At 41.2% G+C, this 21,819-nt stretch overlaps 1 protein-coding gene across 1 annotated transcript in view; it reads left to right on the top strand.

The window, feature by feature from the left end:
- The window catches only part of TRIM42 (tripartite motif containing 42), a 30,937-nt gene extending 18,970 nt beyond the window's left edge, over positions 1-11,967 (top strand). The window contains exon 5 of the mRNA XM_059921898.1: positions 11,881-11,967. Coding sequence (XP_059777881.1) covers positions 11,881-11,967 — 87 coding nt within the window. The remainder of the gene's footprint in view (positions 1-11,880) is intronic.
- The last annotated feature ends 9,852 nt before the right edge of the window (positions 11,968-21,819 follow it).

Here is a 21,819-nt window from a genome sequence, read left to right as displayed (position 1 = left end):
GGGGTTGGGGTTAGAGGAATGTGAGTGACCAACACTAGTCCACATTCAGAATAACTACCCCAAAACTACCCGCTCACCCACCCATATACTCACAGTGACTCCATGCCCTGAAATGAAATCAAAGTGGTTTGCATTCATCTCCTTAGAATTCATTCTTTTCCAAAGGGCCCCTTGATCCTTCACGTAAATAGAACCCTATTGGTCCCTCCCGACTTGCCCTGCCAATAGGCTAGAACCCTGGAATGACTATAATTTAGGCTCAAGCTGGACCTATCATTTTTAACCTCATACACAGAAGGTTGAATTAGTCAGACACCTCAATTCATGGTCCTTTACCAGTACTGGTGCATGCAAGGCCCTTTTCTTGTTTATGTATTTGTTTCCTTTTGTGATCCTCTCTAGATATCCATTCTAATATGTTTGATGTGCATCTTGTTGCTTTTATGTGTTCTTACATGGCGTGTATTGTTTTGAATGTGTTATTAATTTGCACAAATACTAGTATTGTTACATAACTTACTGTGTCTTACCGTTTTCCCCTGAACACTGTGTTTTTAATGATCCATCCATGTCGCTGGGCACATTTAGTCCCTAACTCCTAATGCTGCCTCATCCTTTACAGTGTGCATTTGTTCACCACGTTTTACCTGTCTATTCAGCCAGGATGGACACCCAGGTGACCTCCAATAATGCTGCAGTAAACAGCCTCATTCATGACATTTTGTGAGTGGGATGGGGACGTGGGACTTTCTCTGAGACATTGTATTAGTTTGCTAGGGCTGCCACATCAAAATGCTACAGACTCAGTAGCTTAAACAACAGAAATGTATTTTCTCACAGTTCTGGAGGCCAGGAGTCTAAGGTCAAGGTTTTGGTGGGTCTGCTTTCTTCTGAGGCTTCTCCCCTTGGCTTGCAGACATCTGCCTTCTCCCTGTGCATTCACAGGGCCCTTTCTCGTGTGAGTGCCCCTCTGGTGTGTCTCTGTGTGTCCAAACTTCCTCTTCTTATAAGGACAATGGTCAGATTGGGTTAGAACCCTCCATAATGACCTCATTTTAACTTAATCACCTGTTTAAAGGCCCTATCTCTAAATAAGTCACATTCTGAAGTACTGGGAATAGGACTTCAACACATGAATTTTGGGAGGACACAATTCAGCTCTTATCAGACATACGCCATGAGTGAAATTGCTGGAGGGTAGAGTGTGTGTGTACTTGATTGGACTGCATGCATGTACACTTCCATAAGGAATGAATGAGGACCCCATATCTTAAGCCCCACCTACATTGGACATGACCCAGCTTTTACTATTTTGCTAGCCCAATAGGTATAAAGTGCTATCTCCTTATTGTTTAAAATTTCATTTCATATGGTTGTTTTCAGGATTTCCTCTTCTGTAAATAGCCTGCTAAATATCCTTTGCCCATTTTCCTATTGCATTTTTCTTTTCCTAGGTGATTTGCAGTATGACCTTATATAGTCTAGATAATGGTTTTAGACATTGCTAATATCTTCTCCATTCTGACATTTGTCTATAACTTTGTTCATTGTGTATGTCATGAAACAGCAGAAATCTTCAATTTTGATGTGATCAAATTCATCGATTTTTTTTCATGGTTTGACCTTTTGAAGTTTTGTTTTAAAAATCCTTAAAATGGATAATTTCTGAAGATGGCCGAAGAGTAAGATGTGGAGATCACCTTCCCACAAATACATCAGAAATACATCTACATGTGGAACAACTCCTACAGAACACCTACTGAACACTGGCAGAAGACCTCAGACCTCCCAAAAGGCAAGAAACTCCCCACATACCTGGGTAGGGCAAAAAAGAAAAAAGAAAAAACAGAGACAAAGAATGGGGACGGGACCTGCACCAGTGGGAGGGAGCTGTGAAGGAGGAAAGGTTTCCACACACGAGGAAGCCCCTTCGCGGGCGGAGACTGCGGGTGGCGGAGGGGGAAACTTTGGAGCCACGGAGGAGAGCACAGCAACAGGGGTGCAGAGGGCAAAGCGGAGAGATTCCCACACAGAGGAAGGGTGCCAACCAGCACTCACCAGCCCGAGAGGCTTGTCTGCTCACCCGCCGGGACGGGCGGGGTCTGGGAGCTGAGGCTCTGGTTTCGGAGATCGGATCCCAGGGAGAGGACTGAGGTTGGCTGCGTGAACACAGCCTGAAGGGGCTAGTGCACCACAGCTAGCCAGGAGGGAGTCCGGGAAAAAGTCTGGAGCTGCCGAGGAGGCAAGAGACTTTTTCTTGCCTCTTTGTTTCCTGGGGCGCGAGGAGAGGGGATTCAGAGCGCCGCCTAAACGAGCTCCAGAGACGGGCACAAGCTGTGGCGATCAGCGCGGACCCCAGAGATGGGCACGAGAAGCTAAGGCTGCTGCTGCTGCCACCAAGAAGCCTGTGTGTGAGCACAGGTCACTCTCCACACCGTCCCTCCTGGGAGCCGGTGCAGCCCGCCACTGCCAGCATCCCGTGATCCAGGGACAACTTCCCCGGGAGAACACACACCGTGCCTCAGGCTGGTGCAATGTCACGGTGGCCTCTGCTGCTGCAGGCTCACCCTGCATCTGTAACCCTCCCTCCCCCGGCCTGAGTGAGCCAGGGCCCCCGAAACAGCTGCTCCTTTAACCCCGTTCTGTGTGAGCGAAGAACAGATGCCCTTAGGTGACCTACACGCAGAGGCGGGTCCAAATCCAAAGCTGAACCCCGGGAGCTGTGCGAACAAAGAGAAGGAAATCTCTCCCAGCAGCCTAAGGCGCAGCGGATTAAAGCTCCACAGTCAATTTGATGTACCTGCATCTGTAGAATACCTGAACAGACAACAAATCATCCCAAATTGAGGAGGTGGACTTTGGGAGCAACGATATATTTTTTTTTTCCCTTTTTCTCTTTTTGTGAGTGTGTATGTGTATGCTTCTGTGTGTGATTTTGTCTGTGTAGCTTTGCTTTTACCATTTGTCCTAGGGTTCTGTCTGTCCGTTTTTTTTGTTTGTTTGTTTGTTTTTTGGTTTTTTTTAGTATAGTTTTCAACGCTTGTTCTCATTGGTGGATTTGTGTTTTAGTTTGGTTGCTCTCTTCTTTCGTTTTTCTTTCTTTTTTTTTTTATTATTTTAAAAAAATTTTTTAATAATTATTTTTAATTTAATAACTTTTTTATTCTATTTTCTTTTATATTCTTCTTTCTTTCTTTTTCTCCCTTTTATTCTGAGCCATGTGGATGACAGGCTCTCGGTGCTCCAGCCAGGCGTCAGGGCTGTGCCTCTGAGGTGGGAGAGCCAAGTTCAGAACACTGGTCCACCAGAGACCTCCCAGCTCCACTTAATATCAAACGGTGATAATCTCCCAGAGATCTCCATCTCAACGCCAAGACCCAGCTCCACTCAATGACCAGCAAGCTCCAGTGCGGGACACCCTATGCTAAACAACTAACAAGACAGGAACACAACCCATCCATTAGCAGAGAGGCTGCCTAAAATCATAATAAGGCCACAAACACTCCAAGACACACCACCAGACGTGGACCTGCGCACAGAAAGACAAGATCCAGCCTCATCCACCAGAAAACAGGCAGTAGTCCCCTCCACCAGGAAGCCTACACAACCCACTGAACAACCCTTAGCCACTGGGAACAGACACCAAAAACAACGGGAACTACAAACCAGCAGCCTGTGAAAAGGAAACCCCAAACACAGTAAGTTAAGCAAAATGAGAAGACAGAGAAACAGCAGATGAAGGAGAAAGGCAAAAACCCATCAGACCTAACAAATGAAGAGTAAATAGGCAGTTTACCTGAAAAAGAATTCAGAATAATGATAGTAAAGATGATCTAAAATCTTGAAAATAGAATGGAGAAAATACAAGAAACGTTCAACAAGGACCTAGAAGAACTAAAGAGCAAACAAACAGTGATGAACAACACAATAAATGAAATTAAAAATTCTCTAGAAGGGATCAATAGCAGAATAACTGAGGCAGAAGAACGGATAAGTGACCTGGAAGATAAAATATTGGAAATAACTACTGCAGAGCAGAATAAACAAAAAAAAAAAAAAATGAAAAGAATTGAGGACAGTCTCCAAGACTTCTGGGACAACATTAAATGCACCAACATTTGAATTATAAGGGTTCCAGAAGAAGAAAAGAAAAAGAAAGGGACTGAGAAAATATTTGAAGAGATTATAGTTGAAAAATTCCCTAATATGGGAAAGGAAATAGTTAATCAAGTCCAGGAAGCACAGAGAGTCCCATACAAGATAAATCCAAGGAGAAACATGGCAAGACACATATTAATCAAACTATCAAAAATCTAATACAAAGAAAAAATTTTAAAAGCAGCAAGGGAAAAACAACAAATAACATACAAGGGAATCCCCATAAGTTTAACAGCTGATCTTTCATCAGAAACTCTGCAAGCCAGAAGGGAGTGACAGGACATATTTAAAGTGATGAAGAAGAAAAACCTACAACCAAGATTATTCTACCCAGCAAGGATCTCATTCAGATTTGACAGAGAAATTAAAACCTTTACAGGCAAGCAAAAGCTAAGCGAATTCAGCACCACCAAATCACCTTTACAGCAAATGCTAAAGGAACTTCTCTAGGCAGGAAACACAAGAGAAGGGGAAGACCTACAATAACAAACCCAAAACAATTAAGAAAATGGTAATAGGAGCATACATATCGATAATTACCTTAAATATAAATGGATTAAATGCTCCAACCAAAAGACATAGACTGGCTGAATGGATAAAAAAACAAGACCTATATATATGCTGTCTACAAGAGACCCACTTCTGACCTAGGGACACATACAGACTGAAGGTAAGGGGATGGAAAAAGATATTCCATGCAAATGGAAATCAAAAGAAAGCTGGAATAGCAATTCTCATATCAGACAAAATAGACTTTAAAAAAAGACTATTACAAGAGACAAAGAAGGACACTATATAATGATCAAGGGATCAATCCAAGAAGAAGATATAACAATTGTAAATATTTATGCACCCAACATAGGAGCACCTCAATACATAAGGCAAATATTAACAGCCATAAAAGGGGAAATCAACAGTAACACAATCACAGTAAGGGACTTTAACACTCCACTTTAACACTCCACCAATGGACAAATCACCCAAAATGAAAATAAATAAGGAAACACAAGCTTTAAATGATACAATAAACAAGATGGACTTAATTGATATTTCTAGGACATTCCATCCAAAAACAACAGAATACACTTTCTTCTCAAGTGCTCATGGAACATTCTCCAGGATAGATCATATCTTGGGTCACAAATCAAGCCCTGGTAAATTTAAGAAAATTGAAATATCAAGTATCTTTTCTGACAACAACGCTATGAGACTAGATATCAATTACAGGAAAAAACCTGTAAAAAATACAAACACAGAGAAGCTAAACAATTCACTACTTAATAACCAAGAGATCACTGAAGAAATCAAAGAGGAAGTCAAAAAATACCTAGAAACAAATGACAATGAAAACACGATGACCCAAAACCTATGGGATGCAGCAAAAGCAGTTCTAAGAGGGAAGTTTATAGCAATACAAGCCTACCTTAAGAAACAAGAAGCATCTCAAAAAAACAACCTAACCTTACAGCTAAAGCAATTAGAGAAAGAAGAACAAAGAAAAAACCCAAAGTTAGCAGAAGGAAAGAAATCATAAAGATCAGATCAGAAATAAATGAAAAAGAAATGAAGGAAACGAGAGCAAAGATCAATAAAACTAAAAGCTGGTTCTTTGAGAAGATAAACAAAATTGATAAACCATTAGCCAGACTCATGAAGAAAAAAAGGGAGAAGACTCCAATCAACGGAATTAGAAGTGAAAAAGGAGAAGTAACAACTGACACTGTAGAAATACAAAGGATCATGAGAGATTACTACAAGCAACTATATGCCAATAAAATGGACAACCTGAATGAAATAGACAAATTCTTAGGAATGCACAACTCTCTGAGACTGAACCAGGAAGAAATAGAAAATATGAACAGACCAATCACAAGCACTAAAATTGAAACTGTGATTAAAAATCTTCCAAGAAACAAAGGCCCAGGACCAGATGGCTTCACTGGCGAATTCTATCAAATATTGAGAGAAGAACTAACACCTATACTTCTCAAACTCTTCCAAAATATAGCAGAGAGAGGAACATTCCCAAACTCATTCTACGAGGCCACCATCACCCTGATACCAAAACCAGACAAAGATGTCACAAAGAAAGGAAACTACAGGCCAATATCACTGATGAACATAGATCCAAAAATCCTCAACAAAATACTAGCAAACAGAATCCAACAGCACATTAAAAGGATCATACACCATGATCAAGTGGGGTTTATCCCAGGAATGCAAGGATTCTTCAGTATACTCAAATCAATCAATGTGATACACCATATTAACAAATTGAAGGAGAAAAACCATATGACCATCTCAATAGATACAGAGAAAGCTTCTGACAAAATTCAAAACCCATTTATGATAAAAATCCCCCAGAAAGTAGGGAAAGAGGGAACTTACCTCAACACAATAAAGACCATATATGACAAACCCACAGCCAACATTGTCCTCAATGGTGAAAAACTGAAACCATTTCCACTAAGATCAGGAACAAGACAAGGTTGCCCACTCTCACCACTATTATTCAACATACTTTTGGAAGTTTTAGCCACAGCAATCAGAGAAGAAAAAGAAATAAAGGGAATCTAAATCGGAAAAGAAGAAGTGAAGCTGTCACTGTTTGTAGATGACATGATACTCTACATAGAGAATCCGAAAGATGCTACCAGAAAACTACTAGAGCTAATCAATGAATCTGGTAAAGTTGCAGGATACAAAATTAATGCACAGAAATCTCTTGCATTCCGATACACTAATGATGAAAAATCTGAAAGTGAAATTAAGAAAACACTCCCATTTACCATTGCAACAAAAAGAATAAAATATCTAGGAATAAACTTACCTAAGGAGACAAAAACCCTGTATGCAGAAAATTATAAGACACTGATGAAAGAAATTAAAGATGATACAAATAGATGGAGAGATATACCATGATCTTGGCTTGGAAGAATCAACATTGTGAAAATGACTATACTACCCAAAGCAATCTGCAGATTCAGTGCAATCCCTATCTAACTACCACTGGCATTTTTCACAGAACTAGAACAAAAAGTCTCACAATTTGTACGGAAACACAAAAGACCATGAATAGCCGAAGCAATCTTGAGAAAGAAAAATGGAGCTGGAGGACTCAGGCTCCCTGACTTCAGACTATACTACAAAGCTACAGTAATCAACACAGTATGGTACTGGCACAAAAACAGAAATATAGATCAATGGAACAGGATAGAAAGCCCAGAGATAAACCCACACACATATGGTCACCTTATCTTTGATAAAGGAAGCAAGAATATACAATGGAGAAAAGACAGCCTCTTCAATAAGTTGTGCTGGGAAAACTGGACAGCTACATGTAAAAGAATGAAATTAGAACACTGCCTAATACCATACACAAAAATAAAGTCAAAATGGATTAAAGACCTAAATGTAAGGCCAAACACTATAAAACTCTTAGAGGAAAACATAGGCAGAACACGCTATGACATAAATTACAGCAAGATCCTTTTTGACCCACCTCCTAGAGAAAGGGAAATAAAAACAAAAATAAACAAATGGGACCTAATGAAACTTAAAAGCTTTTGCACAGCAAAGGAAACCATAAACAAGATGAAAAAACAACCCTCAGAATGGAAGAAAATATTTGCAAATGAAGCAACTGACAAAGGATTAATCTCCAAAATTTACAAGCAGCTCATGCAGCTCAATATCAATAGAACAAACAGCCCAATTCAAAAAATGGGCAGAAGACCTAAACAGACATTTCTCCAAAGAAGATATACAGATTACCAACAAACACATGAAAGAATGTTCAACATCATTAATCATTAGAGAAATGCAAATCAAAACTACAATGAGATATCATCTCACACCGGTCAGAATGGACATCATCAAAACATCTACAAACAATAAATGCTGGAGAGGGTGTTGACAAAAGGGAACCCTCTTGCACTGTTGGTGGGAATGTAAATTGATACAGCCACTATGGAGAACAGTATGGAGGTTCCTTAAAAAACTAAAAATATAGCTACCATACGACCCAGCAATCCCACTACTGGGCATATACCCTGAGAAAACCATAATTCAAAAAGAGTCATGTACCACAATGTTCATTGCAGCTCTATTTACAATAGCCAGGACATGGAAGCAACCTAAGTGTCCATCAACAGATGAATGGATAAAGATGTGGCACATATATACAATGGAATATTACTCAACCATAAAAGGAAACGAAATTGAGTTATTTGTAGTGAGGTGGATGGGCCTAGAGTCTGTCATACAGAGTGAAGTAAGTCAGAAAGAGAAAAACAAATACCATATGCTAATACATATATATGGAATCTTAAAAAATAAAATAAAAAGAAAATTGTCATGAAGAACCTAGGGGCAAGACTGGAATAAAGACACAGATCTATTAGAGAATGGACTTGAGGACATGGGGAGAGGGAAGGGTAAGCTGGGACAAAGTGAGAGAGTGGCATGGACATATATACACTACCACATGTAAAATAGATAGCTAGTGGGAAGCAGCCGCATAGCACAGGGAGATCAGCTCGGTGCTTTGTGACCACCTAGATGGGTGGAATAGGGAGGGTGGGAGGGAGGGAGACAGGAGAGAAGAGATATGGGGATATATGTATATGTATAACTGATTCACTTTGTTATAAAGCAGAAACTAACACACCATTGTAAAGCAATTATACTCCAATAGAGATGTTAAAAAAATAAATAAATAAGAAAAAATATACTTAAAATGGCTTAGATCACAAAAGTAATCTTCCACATATTCTTTTATTAACTTTAGTTTCGCCTTTCAAATTTAGGACTTTAATCCATCCATAGTTCACCTTTGCATGTAGTACTAGGTAGAGATGTACTTTTTTGGCCATCTAGTGGGCCAGTTTTCCCAATACCATCTACCTAGCAATGTCCTCTCCATTAGAATACAATAAAGGTGCCACTTTAATCTTGCATTAAATTGCCATATATTTAGGATTGTGTCTCCGAGCTCTCTATTGTATTCCATTGGTCAATTTGTCTGTTCTTATATTAATACCACACTAGTTTTATTGTTGTTTAACCTCAGCTTTATGCTACGTCTAAATGAACTGCTAAGGTAAACCTACCTGTTACCCTTCCTTCTTTTTCAAGGTTTATATGGCTAATTATAGAAGTGCATTCCTTCATATGAATTTTGTAAAAATTTTCAAGTAAATTGAATTCCTTTAAAATAACCAGATAGAATTTGATTGGGAAGGCACTGGGTCTCTAATTTGGAGACAATGTTTTTGTAATATGTTTGATTTTTATTCAGATCATCTTCTACATGCTCTACTAGGGCTTTTAAATTCTTCCCATAGAGGTATTATATATTCCTGGTTAAACCAGATATTTTACAGATTTAGTTGATATTATTAATGTTATTTTTATATCTGATTATATTTTCTAATGTACTGCTGGTTTAGAATAAAAACTACTGTGTTTATAGGATAATCTTGATTCCAGCAATATCAACAATATCTCATTATTCTGAGAGTCTCTCTGTTGATTCTGCTTGTTTTTCCAGGCGTATGATCCTATCGCCTATAAATAATGATAGTTTTATCTCTTTCCTTACAATTCTTGAACCTCTATTTCTTTTTCTTTCCTTATAGCTTTGGCCAGGGCTATTGGTCCTACAGAAAATGGTGGCTGTGAGAGTTAATATCCTTGTCTTATTCCTGATCTTAATGTTTCTCCATTGAGCTATGATGATTTTTAATATGGTTTTTTTAACAGTATTCTGACTTTTAATTTTTTATAAAAGCTTTATTAAAATATAGTTCACATACTAAATAGTTCACTCTTTTGAAGTGTATAATTCAGTGGTAATTTTTTACATATAAACCTTATTAAGTTAAGGAAAATTCTTTCTACTTCTAAATTTCTGAGAGCTTGTGCAACTTTGTGAATTTTTTGTATTATTTGAGACAATCATATGATTTTTCTCCTTTAGGCATTAATGAAATTAATTACATTGATTTTTCTGATGTTAAACTCTACTTGCATTCATGGACTAAACCCTATGTGATCATGATGTATTATTTTTTTTAATATACTTGGTTTTAGTTAGCTCATATTTTGTTTTGGAGTACTGCATCTCTCATCATTCGTGAGCCAGACCTATAATATTTTGCTTATATTTCTTTTGTCTGGTTCTGGAATCAATATTTTACTAGCTTGAAAAATGAACTAGGAAACTATTGCTCTTTTTCTATTTTCTAGAACAACTCTTTCTTAAAAGTTTGGTAGAATTCATTTGGAAAACCATCTGAGCCTTTTGGGCAAGGGAGGGAATGTCAACTATCATTTCAATTTCTTTAGTATCTCAAGTTCTGTTCTCTGTTTCTTCTGTCCTGTTTCATCTGATCCTCTGATTCACAGGCACACCTCATTCCCCACTGCCCCATTCACATGTCACACTCAAGTCTTTATCTCTGGAGATCCTGACTATACTTTAAGGCAGAACATAAATACCCTATTTTTATGAGTCAATTCCCAACCCACCATAACACTGTTATTCCTTCCTCATTGCCCCCGATAGTTCTGTGTGTATATCTTACACATTTATACCACCCTTATCAGGATTATATCTATGTGTTATTTCCATTTTTATCCAGCAATGAATAATCTAACATCATAGGTATAACATAATCTTTATCTTGCATGAAGCCCTGTTTTCTCTAAAACTAAAAGTAAATTTTGTAAAACTAGAGAGCATAATAATAATAGTGTCTATTTTTTGCCCTTTCCCTTTGAATACAAACATAAAAGCCTTTGTATATACTTTGTACTGTGTGCAAACATTGCTCTTCCTCATCCAAACTGCACGCCTAGCCCCATCTGCCCCATGAATCCTGATTGATCCTGTGGGCTGTCTCTCATACCTGGATCTTGACCTCACTCCCTAAATGCCTTCTCAGTAAATGTGTATTAGGAAGGAATAGGAATGCTGCCAGACCAGAGTTGTGGAGAAGTCCACCACCTTCAAGGTAAGGCACGGAGTTCCACATCTAAGCTGAGTTGGTGAGACTTCTAGGAGGGTTCTGCTACCCAATGTAAGCTGCCTTTTCTAGGGAGCATTGACTATTCACTGTGATCAGAGATAGTATCATGCTTCAAAGAGAAACAGTTGGCAGATGTACAAATAATGGTTCTATTCACCTTTCATTCACTTTTCTAAGAAACTTCTCTGTACCATAACCACTGTTGGGGTTACAGAGATGAAAGACTGTCATTGCCTCCACACCCCATTTAAGGTGCTCACAGTCTGGTAAGAAAATTAATTAAACACACTCACTGAAATTTACAAATGATAAGAGCTGTGACAGAAGCAATTTCCAGGGACTGGGGGAGGACCCCGGGGGCTAATCTCTGGTGAAGCCCACCTGGGGTCACAACCACAACACAGTAATCAGCAGTCAGTCCTTGAGCTGTCTTAAAGAAGTGGGACCTTGTCTGTGAAATCCCTACCCCATCACGTATTAGCTGTGGGACTTCAGGAAAGCTACCTTGTTCTTCTGAGACTTCGTTTTTTCATTTGTAAAATGGGGCCAATGGCACCGGCCTCATGTGCTTGTTGACATGAGGAGTTAATGCTATGATGTGTGTAGCGCCTGGCCCGCAGCCAGGGTCAGGCTCCTGGGAGCTGCTGTTTCCCTTGTGGCTGGTGCCATAGCTCTCTGCTTCTGATTGCAGGTGGTAACACCAGATGGGCGTGGGAAGAACCGAGCTAAGTGGGGCCTGCTGAAGAATATCCAGACTGCCCTCCAGAAACGCTTCTGAGTGCCCCCGCAGAGCAGGCAGCAACCTCAGAGACATACCACAAAATAGACATATATAGACACACACACATATGTATATGTATTTTTCTCACCACATTCTTCAATGAGGTTGTAGACGATGTTCCCGGGATGTCTAAGCCATTTCAGCAGGAGTCTACTAAGAGCTAATAAAAGGAAATGCCTGATGTCATGGCTTGCTGTTTAATCATTAAATAGAAACTAAGATACAGAAGCCAGCAAGTGGCTACGTTTCCATGAGCTCAGACCTAATCCTAGGCTCAGAATTCTGTGGTGTTTTGTATGAGGCAGCGTTGGTTTAAAAAAATTAAAAAGGCACTCTCTTTGAAATCAGGCTCCCTGGGTATGCATGTTGACCCTGGTCTAACTAGCTCTCGGTGTTTGGTCAAGTCACTGATTGATGGGGAGCTCATTCCCTCACTATGCGGTCTATTTTAATATGAAAAGGCCAACATTGTTAGAATGCACTTCCTAGTTATTGAGCTTGAACTTGCTTTCCCATAACTTTAACCCCGTGGTCTGAGGTCTGCCCCAGAGCCATAAGAATGAGAGTACTCCCTCTTCTCACTTCTTCTGATCCCCAGGCAAAAGAAGAGCAATAGAATGCCTGGTGGGAGGCACCCCCCTATGGTTCTTTGAAGCAAGGCAGGAAAGAATGGCAGAGTCGTGTGTCAGCTCCCGCCTCACTGAACTTGGCCAGGCCCTTCAGACCATGTGAAGTACCCAAGCTTCACAAGGACCCATCTACCTGGAATGACCCACTCCTGAACCCCACCCCACTGCTGCCTAGAAAATACCACCAGTCTTTCAAGACCCAGCTCAACCACTTCTGTGAAGCCTTTGCTGACTCTCCAGGTGGTCTAAGTGGGGATGATACCTCCTTCCTCTCCTGGGTTCTCACTAAACCCCGAGCCCTCCTCCCCCACCCCATCCCCCACAGAGACATCTCTTCCAGCCCGTGATGCTCAGGAGCTCTCATTGGTCCCCAGTCTTTAGGACAGAGATGGCATCTCCTTCATTCTGTCCCAGTGTCTGGCTCAGTGAAACTCACATTGCACATTAATACCAGGGACAGAGGAACTACTGCTGGAAGGCAGGCACACAGAGTCACCCTCCTGTGAACCCACCCCTGATACGTCAGTTTGCACCATGAGGGTCTACACACAGAAGTGGGAGTGGGCATGGAAAGGGACCGGTGGTCAGTGGTCTCCACCTCCTCTAATCCCATCCTTTTCATGAGCTGTCCCGTGGCAGGTGTGGCCAGCTCATCTGGCTTCACCAAGAGGACCATGGCTTTGCAACCCATTATTTTGCCCAGAGGCTCAGCATCAGAGCCAGAAAAGCCCCTTTCCCTGTGAAAGATCCCTAGTGATGATCTTCTAATAATGTGAGATGAAGCCAAGCAGATTCCTGCCCCGCCTCCCGACAGCATTACAAGAAGGAATACCCGAGGGAGCTTCGTTATGATCCTATTACTATAAATGATGGCTTGAATCCACCATCAGATTTGGTATTACCATATAATCATTTCTGTAAAAGCCTTCAAAATCATCATTAGCACGGGGAGCAAATTAAATGACATGCCAGCAGGGATTTTACTACTGATAAACTAAAATGAAATTAAACTAAAAAAAAAAAAGAATGATACGAATTTTGCATTACAATGATCACACCTACTCACAGAGCCAAGTAGGATGGCCAGAATCAAATAAGCACCAGCACCCTGATCTTGCCTCTCTGGAGAACATGTAAACTTGCATTCAGCAACCAAGAAGTTAGTGGGATTCTCTGAGAGGCTCATTTAAGCGGTAGCTGAGCTGTTCTTCCAAATACAAGATGAAATTTCTTAATGATGCAGAAACCCTTGCACATCATTTATTCCCTGAGGTTATGATTCACACAGAGTGCACCCTCCTAGGACCCTTCCTGTGGTATAAAAAGGGAGGCAAGAATCTGGTGTAATACCAGCACTTTATTAACCAGCTGCGTGGCCTTGAGTGAGTCCCTCTCTCACCCTGGATGTCAGTTTCTTTGTCTATATGATGATGTGGTTTGATCAGGTATTTTAGAGCTGATCTTTAATTAAATAAGAATAATGTTTCTTTCCCTGCTTCTTCGGATTCTTGTCAAATTCAAATGAGTAATATACACGAAAGCATGTTACAAAGTGGAAAATACTGTTAAAGAGGAAAGTTTTTTAACTGAAGTATAGTTAATGTACAATATAAGTTACAGGCATACAATATAGTGATTTGTAATTCTGCATGTGCACAGTAGTACATATATGTTTCTGTGTGTGTATATGTATATACTTATGTGCCAAATATGACAAAGAGATTCATCTATATACACCACTGTGTCCAGCCATAATCTCTCTGTATATCTATGTATTTCAGCATCCCTATCAGTCTTTCTCTAGAGAACAGTGTATGGCTATAGGAACAGATAATTAGTGGCAGTGTCTACTTGAAAAGATTTTACAGTATATTCGTACAGATGATAGCTAAGAAAATGGTAGTTTTCTGGCACCTCTCCTCTTCTTACTTTTTTTCTTTTTCTTTTTCTTTTTATATTCACTCTAGATTCATTCATTCATTTAACACATCTGTAATGAGACTTGGGTGCAAGGAACACAGTGGGAAATTCAACAGACATGGTCCCTGCCCCACATATTTTATAGTCTAATGAGGAAGACAGATAAAGATATAAGTATATAGATGACTAGAAATGATGAAAAGTGCTAGGGAGGAAAGGAGCATGGAGCTGGGAGGTATCGATTCTAAAGAGGGTGCAATGGCCTGAATGTTGTGTCCTCCAAAATTCATGTGTTGAAACCCTAACCCCAATGTGGTGGTGTTTCCTAATTACCTTAGGAGGTAATTAGGTCATGAGAGTGGGGCCCTCAAGAATGCAATTAGTGCCTTTATAAGATGAAGCTAGAGAGCTAGCTCAGTCTCTTTCCACCACAATGAGAAGACAGCCATCCACACCCCAGAAGAGGGTCCTCAACAGAACCTGATTATGCTGGCACCCTATCTTGGACTTCCAGCCCCTAAAACTGTGAGAAATAAATTTCTGTTTTTATAAGACACCCAGTCTATGATACTTTGTTATAGCCACCCAAACGGACTAAGACAGAGGCTGTCAGTGAAGGGCTCCCAAGAGGTGAATTTAAACCTGTCTCCTTAAGAATGGAGAGGAACAAGTCATGTGACAAGCAGAGGAGAAAAACATTCTTGATAGAGCTGCAGCAGGTGCCAAGGTCTTGTGGCAGGAAAAAAAACAGGAACACAGCCCCGGAGGCTGGATTGCAAGAAACAAGGAGGAAAGAAGGACGGGTAAATGGTCTTGGCAGAACTTGTGGACCATCACAGAGGTCATGCATCTCAGGAAGCTGTAAGCCAAGCAATGTCACCACCCTATTTATATTTCAGTAGTGTTACTTTCGGTTCTGTATGGGCAGTGAGTTGCAGGGAGCCAAGAGAAAAGGCAGGAAGACTGTTAGCACAAGCGTGGTTACTTGGGCTGGGGGGACAGATTCGAGGTGGAATCAAGAGCCCTTTCGGACCAGTGGGGTGAGTATGAGTGAGCAGGAGAGAGTAATCAAGGATGGTGTCAAAGATTCTGGATTAAGCACTGGGTGGGTGACGGATGCAAACAGGAAAGAATGGACAAGTTTCAGTTTTGGGAAACATTAGAGTTCTGCCTTGGATGAATGGAGATACTTGAGGGACTAGTGAGCAGAATCAAGTAGCAGCAGCTGGTTATTGTATCAGCCTGATTCAATCTGGAAAACAGAAACCACACCAGTCCTTTTAACAGGGAGAACTGAATATGGGAATTGGTTCAATAGAGGTTGGAGGACTCAGGACAGAAAAGGGACACTGGGATAACACAGAGGTGGCAACTATCACCCCTAGGAGCCACTGTCACCCCTAGGACTGGGGAAATGAAGGGAAGAGGATGGGGTTATCAGAACGAGAGGCTCAGAGGAGGAGCCCTGCAAAGCTGGGGCCCAGATCTCTGAGAGAGGGTCGCTGCCAGATTGGTGCTGGTGTCTCTGGGGGAGTTCCAGGAGGCCAGTTCTAGGAGTGTGGGGAAAAGAGCTGGAAACTGACAGTAACAGCTAAACTGCCACAGCCTGGGAAGGACCATCACTGGGAAGGACAGTGATACCACCCAGAAGAGGGAACAAGACAGAAAGGAGCTCTTTCCTTCACCCCCTTCAAGGCATCCAGTCTTCCTCTGTGGTCCCCTAGTAGCAGAACCACATGGAGCCAGCTGGCAAAAAAAAAAATGCTATCTGCAGAGCCCCAGCCTCAGCATCAGAGACCGAGTCCAGAAAGTCGGGGTAAGGGCTGAGAGACACCAGTTTAATAATTGGCACAGTTTTGTAAGACTAGGACCCAAAGGATAGGCCTGGGCTAGGGATACAAACTGGAGTCAACAGTGAATATGACTCTGTGATTTGCAAGAATGCTAATGACATCAATTGTCCCCAGCTCAGCTAGGTTCTTCAGGAGAGACCAGAGAGACATAAAGCTAGTTCCCATCTTCAGGTTGCTTCCTAACCACAGGCCAACTGGAAAGCAACTGGACATATTGCTTGGCCTCTGGAGCTACCCCCACCCCAAGTGAGCATTGGAATCACCTATGGAGCTTTTTAAAAATACAGATGCCCAGGGCCCACCCCAGAGCCACTGATCAGACTATATAGCACAGGGGCCTGGGCATTGGTGTTTTCTAAAAGCCTCTGGGTGACCGTGAGGAGCAGCCCTCTCCCAGACCAGCAAACATTTGGGACCCACTAGATGGTGGCCTGAGTTGTTGGAAGATGGTTCCTGGCTGCAGTAGGACCAGAGTTAGCCTTTGAGGAATGGGCAGGAATTGGACAAGGCACAGGCCAGAGGGAAGGGCACCACAAGGACAACTTGCAAAAGGGCAGGGAGACAGGAATGAACAGGGAGCTGGGCACCACAGGTCCTCAGAAAATGCTCATTGATTTGAGTTGTTAAACTGAGTTTACCCTGTGCTATATATCTCTCTTTTTGCTTTGAGAGATAATGAAAAACAGGGTATGTGGGGAAATGTTGATATCGTTTAAATTATCGATATCATTTCAACAGTTGCTCTGCTCCAAGATAAATAAAGGGGTATATGCAGGGAACAGAGAGATAATATGAACCCCAAAATGGCAGGAGCACTGCTACCCACAAGTACCCCTGTTTCTGCCCACTGCCATGTCTTCCTGGTACAAAATCTCAGCAGCACCCAGACCCACACACTCAGCTGTGTCACAAGCACACACACATATACACTAATATACACACACTCACACTCATGCACACACATATGGGTACACACATACACGCACACACGCACTCAAGTGCTCCACATTCACCACATCTGAACCACACCATCCATTCCAAGGTCAGTGAAATTTATACACACACACACACACACACACAATGTACTATATATGTGCATATGTAATCGAATATTAATGGAATAAAATATTATTCAGCCATATAAAAGAATGAAATAATTCCATTTGCATCAACATGGGTGGACCTAGAGATTATCATACTGTACTAAGTGAAGTAAGACAGACAAAGACAAGTATCATGATATCACTTATATATGAAATCTTTAAAAATGATACAAATGGAGAGGCAGGGGATGTGAAGATAGAGGTTGGAGTGACACAACCGTTGCCTGGAAGGGGGCCACAGAACACAGAATGTGAGCATCCCTTAGAAGCTGGAAAAGCAGGGCATCATGCACGTGATCCCCATTTGACAGTCCCACACTACCTTCCATTTGGATCAAGCAGTTTAGGAGTCACCTGGTGGCAAAATATATAAGAAAGGCCTCAATAAGAATCAGTGAGAGATTAGGAACCAAGATGGCGGAGTAGAAGGATGTGCTCTCACTCCGTTTTGTGAGAACACCAGAATCACAACTAGCTGCTGGACAGTCATCGACAGGAAGACGCTGGAACTCACCAAAAAAGATACCCCACATCCAAAGACAAAGGAAAAGCCACAATGAGATGGTAGGAGGGGTGCAATCACAGTAAAATCAAATCCCATAACTGCTGGGTGGGTGACTTACAGACTGGCGAACACTTATACCACAGAAGTCCACTCACTGGAGTGAAGGTTCTCAACCCCATGTCAGGTTTCCCAACCTGGGGGTTCAGCAACGAGAGGAGGAATTCCTAGAGAATCAGACTTTGAAGCCTAGTGGGAATTGATTGCAGAACTTCAACAGGACTGGGGGAAACAGAGACTCCACTCTTAGAGGGCAGACACAAAGTAGTGTGCGCATTGGGACCCAGGGGAAGGAGCAGTGACCCTAGGGGAGACTGAACCAGACCTACCTGCTAGTGTTGGAGGGTCTCCTACAGAGGCAGGGGGTGGCTGTGGCTCACCGTGAGGACAAGGACACTGGCAGCAGAAGTTCTGGGAAGTACTCCTTGACGTGAGCCCTCCCAGAGTCCACCAATAGCCCCAACAAAGAGCCCAGGTAGGCTCCAGTGTTGGGCTGTCTCAGGCCAAACAACCAACAGGGAGGGAACCCAGCCCCACCCATCAGCAGTCAGGAAGATTAAAGTTTTACGGAGCTCTGCTCACCAGAGCAACAGTCAGCTCTACCCACCACCAGTCCCTCCCATCAGGGAACTTACACAAGCCTCTTAGATAGCCTCATCCCCCAGAGGGCAGACAGCAGAAGCAAGAAGAACTACAATCCTGCAGTCTGTGGAACAAAAACCACATTCACAGAAAGAGAGACAAGATGAAAAGGCAGAGGGCTATGTACCAGATGAAAGAACAAGATAAAACCCCAGAAAAACAACTAAATGAAGTGGAGATAGGCAACCTTCCAGAAAAAGAATTCAGAAAAATGGTAGTGAAGATGATCCAGGACCTCAGAAAAACAATGGAGGCAAAGATGGAGAAGATGCAAGAAATGTTTAACAAAGACCTAGAAGAATTAAAGAACAAACAAACAGAGATGAACAATACAATAACTGAAATGAAAACTACACTAGAAGGAAACAATAGCAGAATAACTGAGGCAGAAGAACGGATAAGTGACCTGGAAGACAGAATGTTGGAATTCACTGCCATGGAACAGAATAAAGAAAAAAGAATGAAAAGAAATGAAGACAGCCTAAGAGACCTCTGGGACAACATTAAACACAACAATATTCGCATTATAGGGGTCCCAGAAGGAGAAGAGAGAGAGAAAGGACCCGAGAAAATATTTGAAGAGATTAGAGTCAAACACTTCCCTAACATGGGAAAGGAAATAGCCACCCAAGTCCAGGAAGCGCAGCGAGTCCCATACAGGATAAACCCAAGGAGAAACACGCCAAGACACATAGTAATCAAGCTGGCAAAAATTAAAGACAAAGAAAAATTATTGAAAGCAATAAGGGAAAAATGACAAATAACATACAAGGGAACTCCCATAAGGTTAACAGCTGATTTCTCAGCAGAAACTGTACAAGCCAGAAGGGAAGGGAATGATATACTTAAAGCGATGAAAGGGAAGAACCTACAACCAAGATTACTCTACCTGGCAAGGATCTCATTCAGATTCGATGCAGAAATCAAAAGCTTTACAGTCAAGCAAAAGCTAAGAGAATTCAGCACCACCAAACCAGCTCTATAACAAATGCTAAAGGAACTTCTCTAAGTGGGAAACACAAGAGGAGAAAAGGACCTACAAAAACAAATCCAAAACAATTAAGAAAATGGTCATAGGAACATACAAATAGATAATTACCTTAAACGTGAATGGATTAAATGCTCCAACCAAAAGACGCAGGCTTGCTGAATGGATACAAAAACAAGAGCCATATATATGCTGTCTACAAGAGACCCACTTTAGACCTAGGGATACATACAGACTGAAAGTGAGGGGATGGAAAAAGATATTCCATGCAAATGGAAATCAAAAGAAAGCTGGGGGCTTCCCTGGTGGCGCAGTGGTTGAGAGTCTGCCTGCCAATGCAGGGGACACGGGTTCGAGCCCTGGTCTGGGAGGATCCCGCGTGCCGCGGAGCAGCTGGGCCCGTGAGTCACAATTACTGAGCCTGCGCGTCTGGAGCCTGTGCTCTGCAACAAGAGAGGCCGCGATAGTGAGAGGCCCGCGCACCGCGATGAAGAGTGGCCCCCGCTTGCCACAACTAGAAGAAAGCCCTCGTACAGAAACGAAGACCCAACACAGCCATAAATAAATAAATTAATTTTAAAAAAAAAAAAAAAAAAAAGAAAGCTGGAATAGCAATACTCATATCAGATAAAATAGACTTTAAAATAAAGAATGTTACAAGAGACAAGGAAGGACACTACATAATGATCAAGGGATCAACCCAAGAAGAAGATATGACAATTATAATTATATATGCACCCAACATAGGAGCACCTCAATACATAAGGCAACTGATAACAGCTATGAAAGAGGAAATCGACAGTAACACAATAATAGTGGGGGACTTTAACACCTCACGTACACCAATGGACAGATCATCCAAAATGAAAATAAATAAGGAAACAGAAGCTTTAAATGACACAATAGACCAGATAGATTTAATTGATATTTTTAGGACGTTCCATCCAGAAAGAGCAGATTACACTTTCTTCTCAAGTGCACATGGAACATTCTCCAGGATAGATCACATCTTGGGTCACAAATCAAGCCACAGTAAATTTAAGAAAATTGAAATCATATCAAGCATCTTTTCTGACCACAACGCTATGAGATTAGAAATGAATTACAGGGAAAAAAACGTAAAAAACACAAACACATGGAGGCTAAACAATACGTTACTAAATAACCAAGAGATAACTGAAGAAATCAAATAGGAAATCAAAAAATGCCTAGAGACAAATGACAATGAAAACATGACAATCCAAAACCTGTGGGATGCAGCAAAAGCAGTTCTAAGAGGGAAGCTTATAGCTATACAAGCCTACCTCAAGAAACAAGAAAAATCTCAAATAAACAATCTAACCTTACACCTAAAGGAACTAGAGAAAGAAGAACAAACAAAACCCAAAGTTAGCAGAAGGAAAGAAATCATAAAGATCAGAGCAGAAATAAATGAAATAGAAACAAAGAAAACAACAGCAAAGATCAATAATACTAAAAGCTGGTTCTTTGAGAAGATAAACAAAATTGATAAACCATTAGCCAGACTCATCAAGAAAAAAGAGGGAGAGGACTCAAATCAATAAAATTAGAAATGAAAAAGGAGAAGTTACAACAGACACCACAGAAATACAAAGCATCCTAAGAGACTACTACAAGCAACTCTATGCCAATAAAATGGACAACCTGGAAGAAATGGACAAATTCTTAGAAAGGTATAACCTTCCAACACTGAACCAGGAAGAAACAGAAAATATGAACAGGCCAATCACAAGTAATGAAATTGAAACTGTGCTTAAAATTCTCCCAACAAACAGAAGTCCAGGACCTGATGGCTTCACAGGTGAATTCTATCAAACATTTAGAGAAGAGCTAACACCCATCCTTCTCAAACTCTTCCAAAAAATTGCAGAGGAAGGAATACTCCCAAACTCATTCTATGAGGCCACCATCACCCTGATACCAAAACCCAACAAAGATACTACAAAAAAAGAAAATTACAGACCAATATCACTGATTAATTTAGACGCAAAAATTCTCAACAAAATACTAGCAAACAGAATCCAACAACACATTAAAAGGATCATACACCATGATCAAGTGGGATTTATCCCAGGGATGCAAGGATTCTTCAATATACGTAGATCAATCAATGTGATAAACCATATTAACA

This window comes from Balaenoptera ricei, chromosome 4 (assembly GCF_028023285.1).
Source record: "Balaenoptera ricei isolate mBalRic1 chromosome 4, mBalRic1.hap2, whole genome shotgun sequence".
NCBI lineage: Eukaryota > Metazoa > Chordata > Mammalia > Artiodactyla > Balaenopteridae > Balaenoptera > Balaenoptera ricei.
Note: the sequence above shows the minus strand (reverse complement) of the source record. Positions and strands in the feature narration are given on the sequence as shown.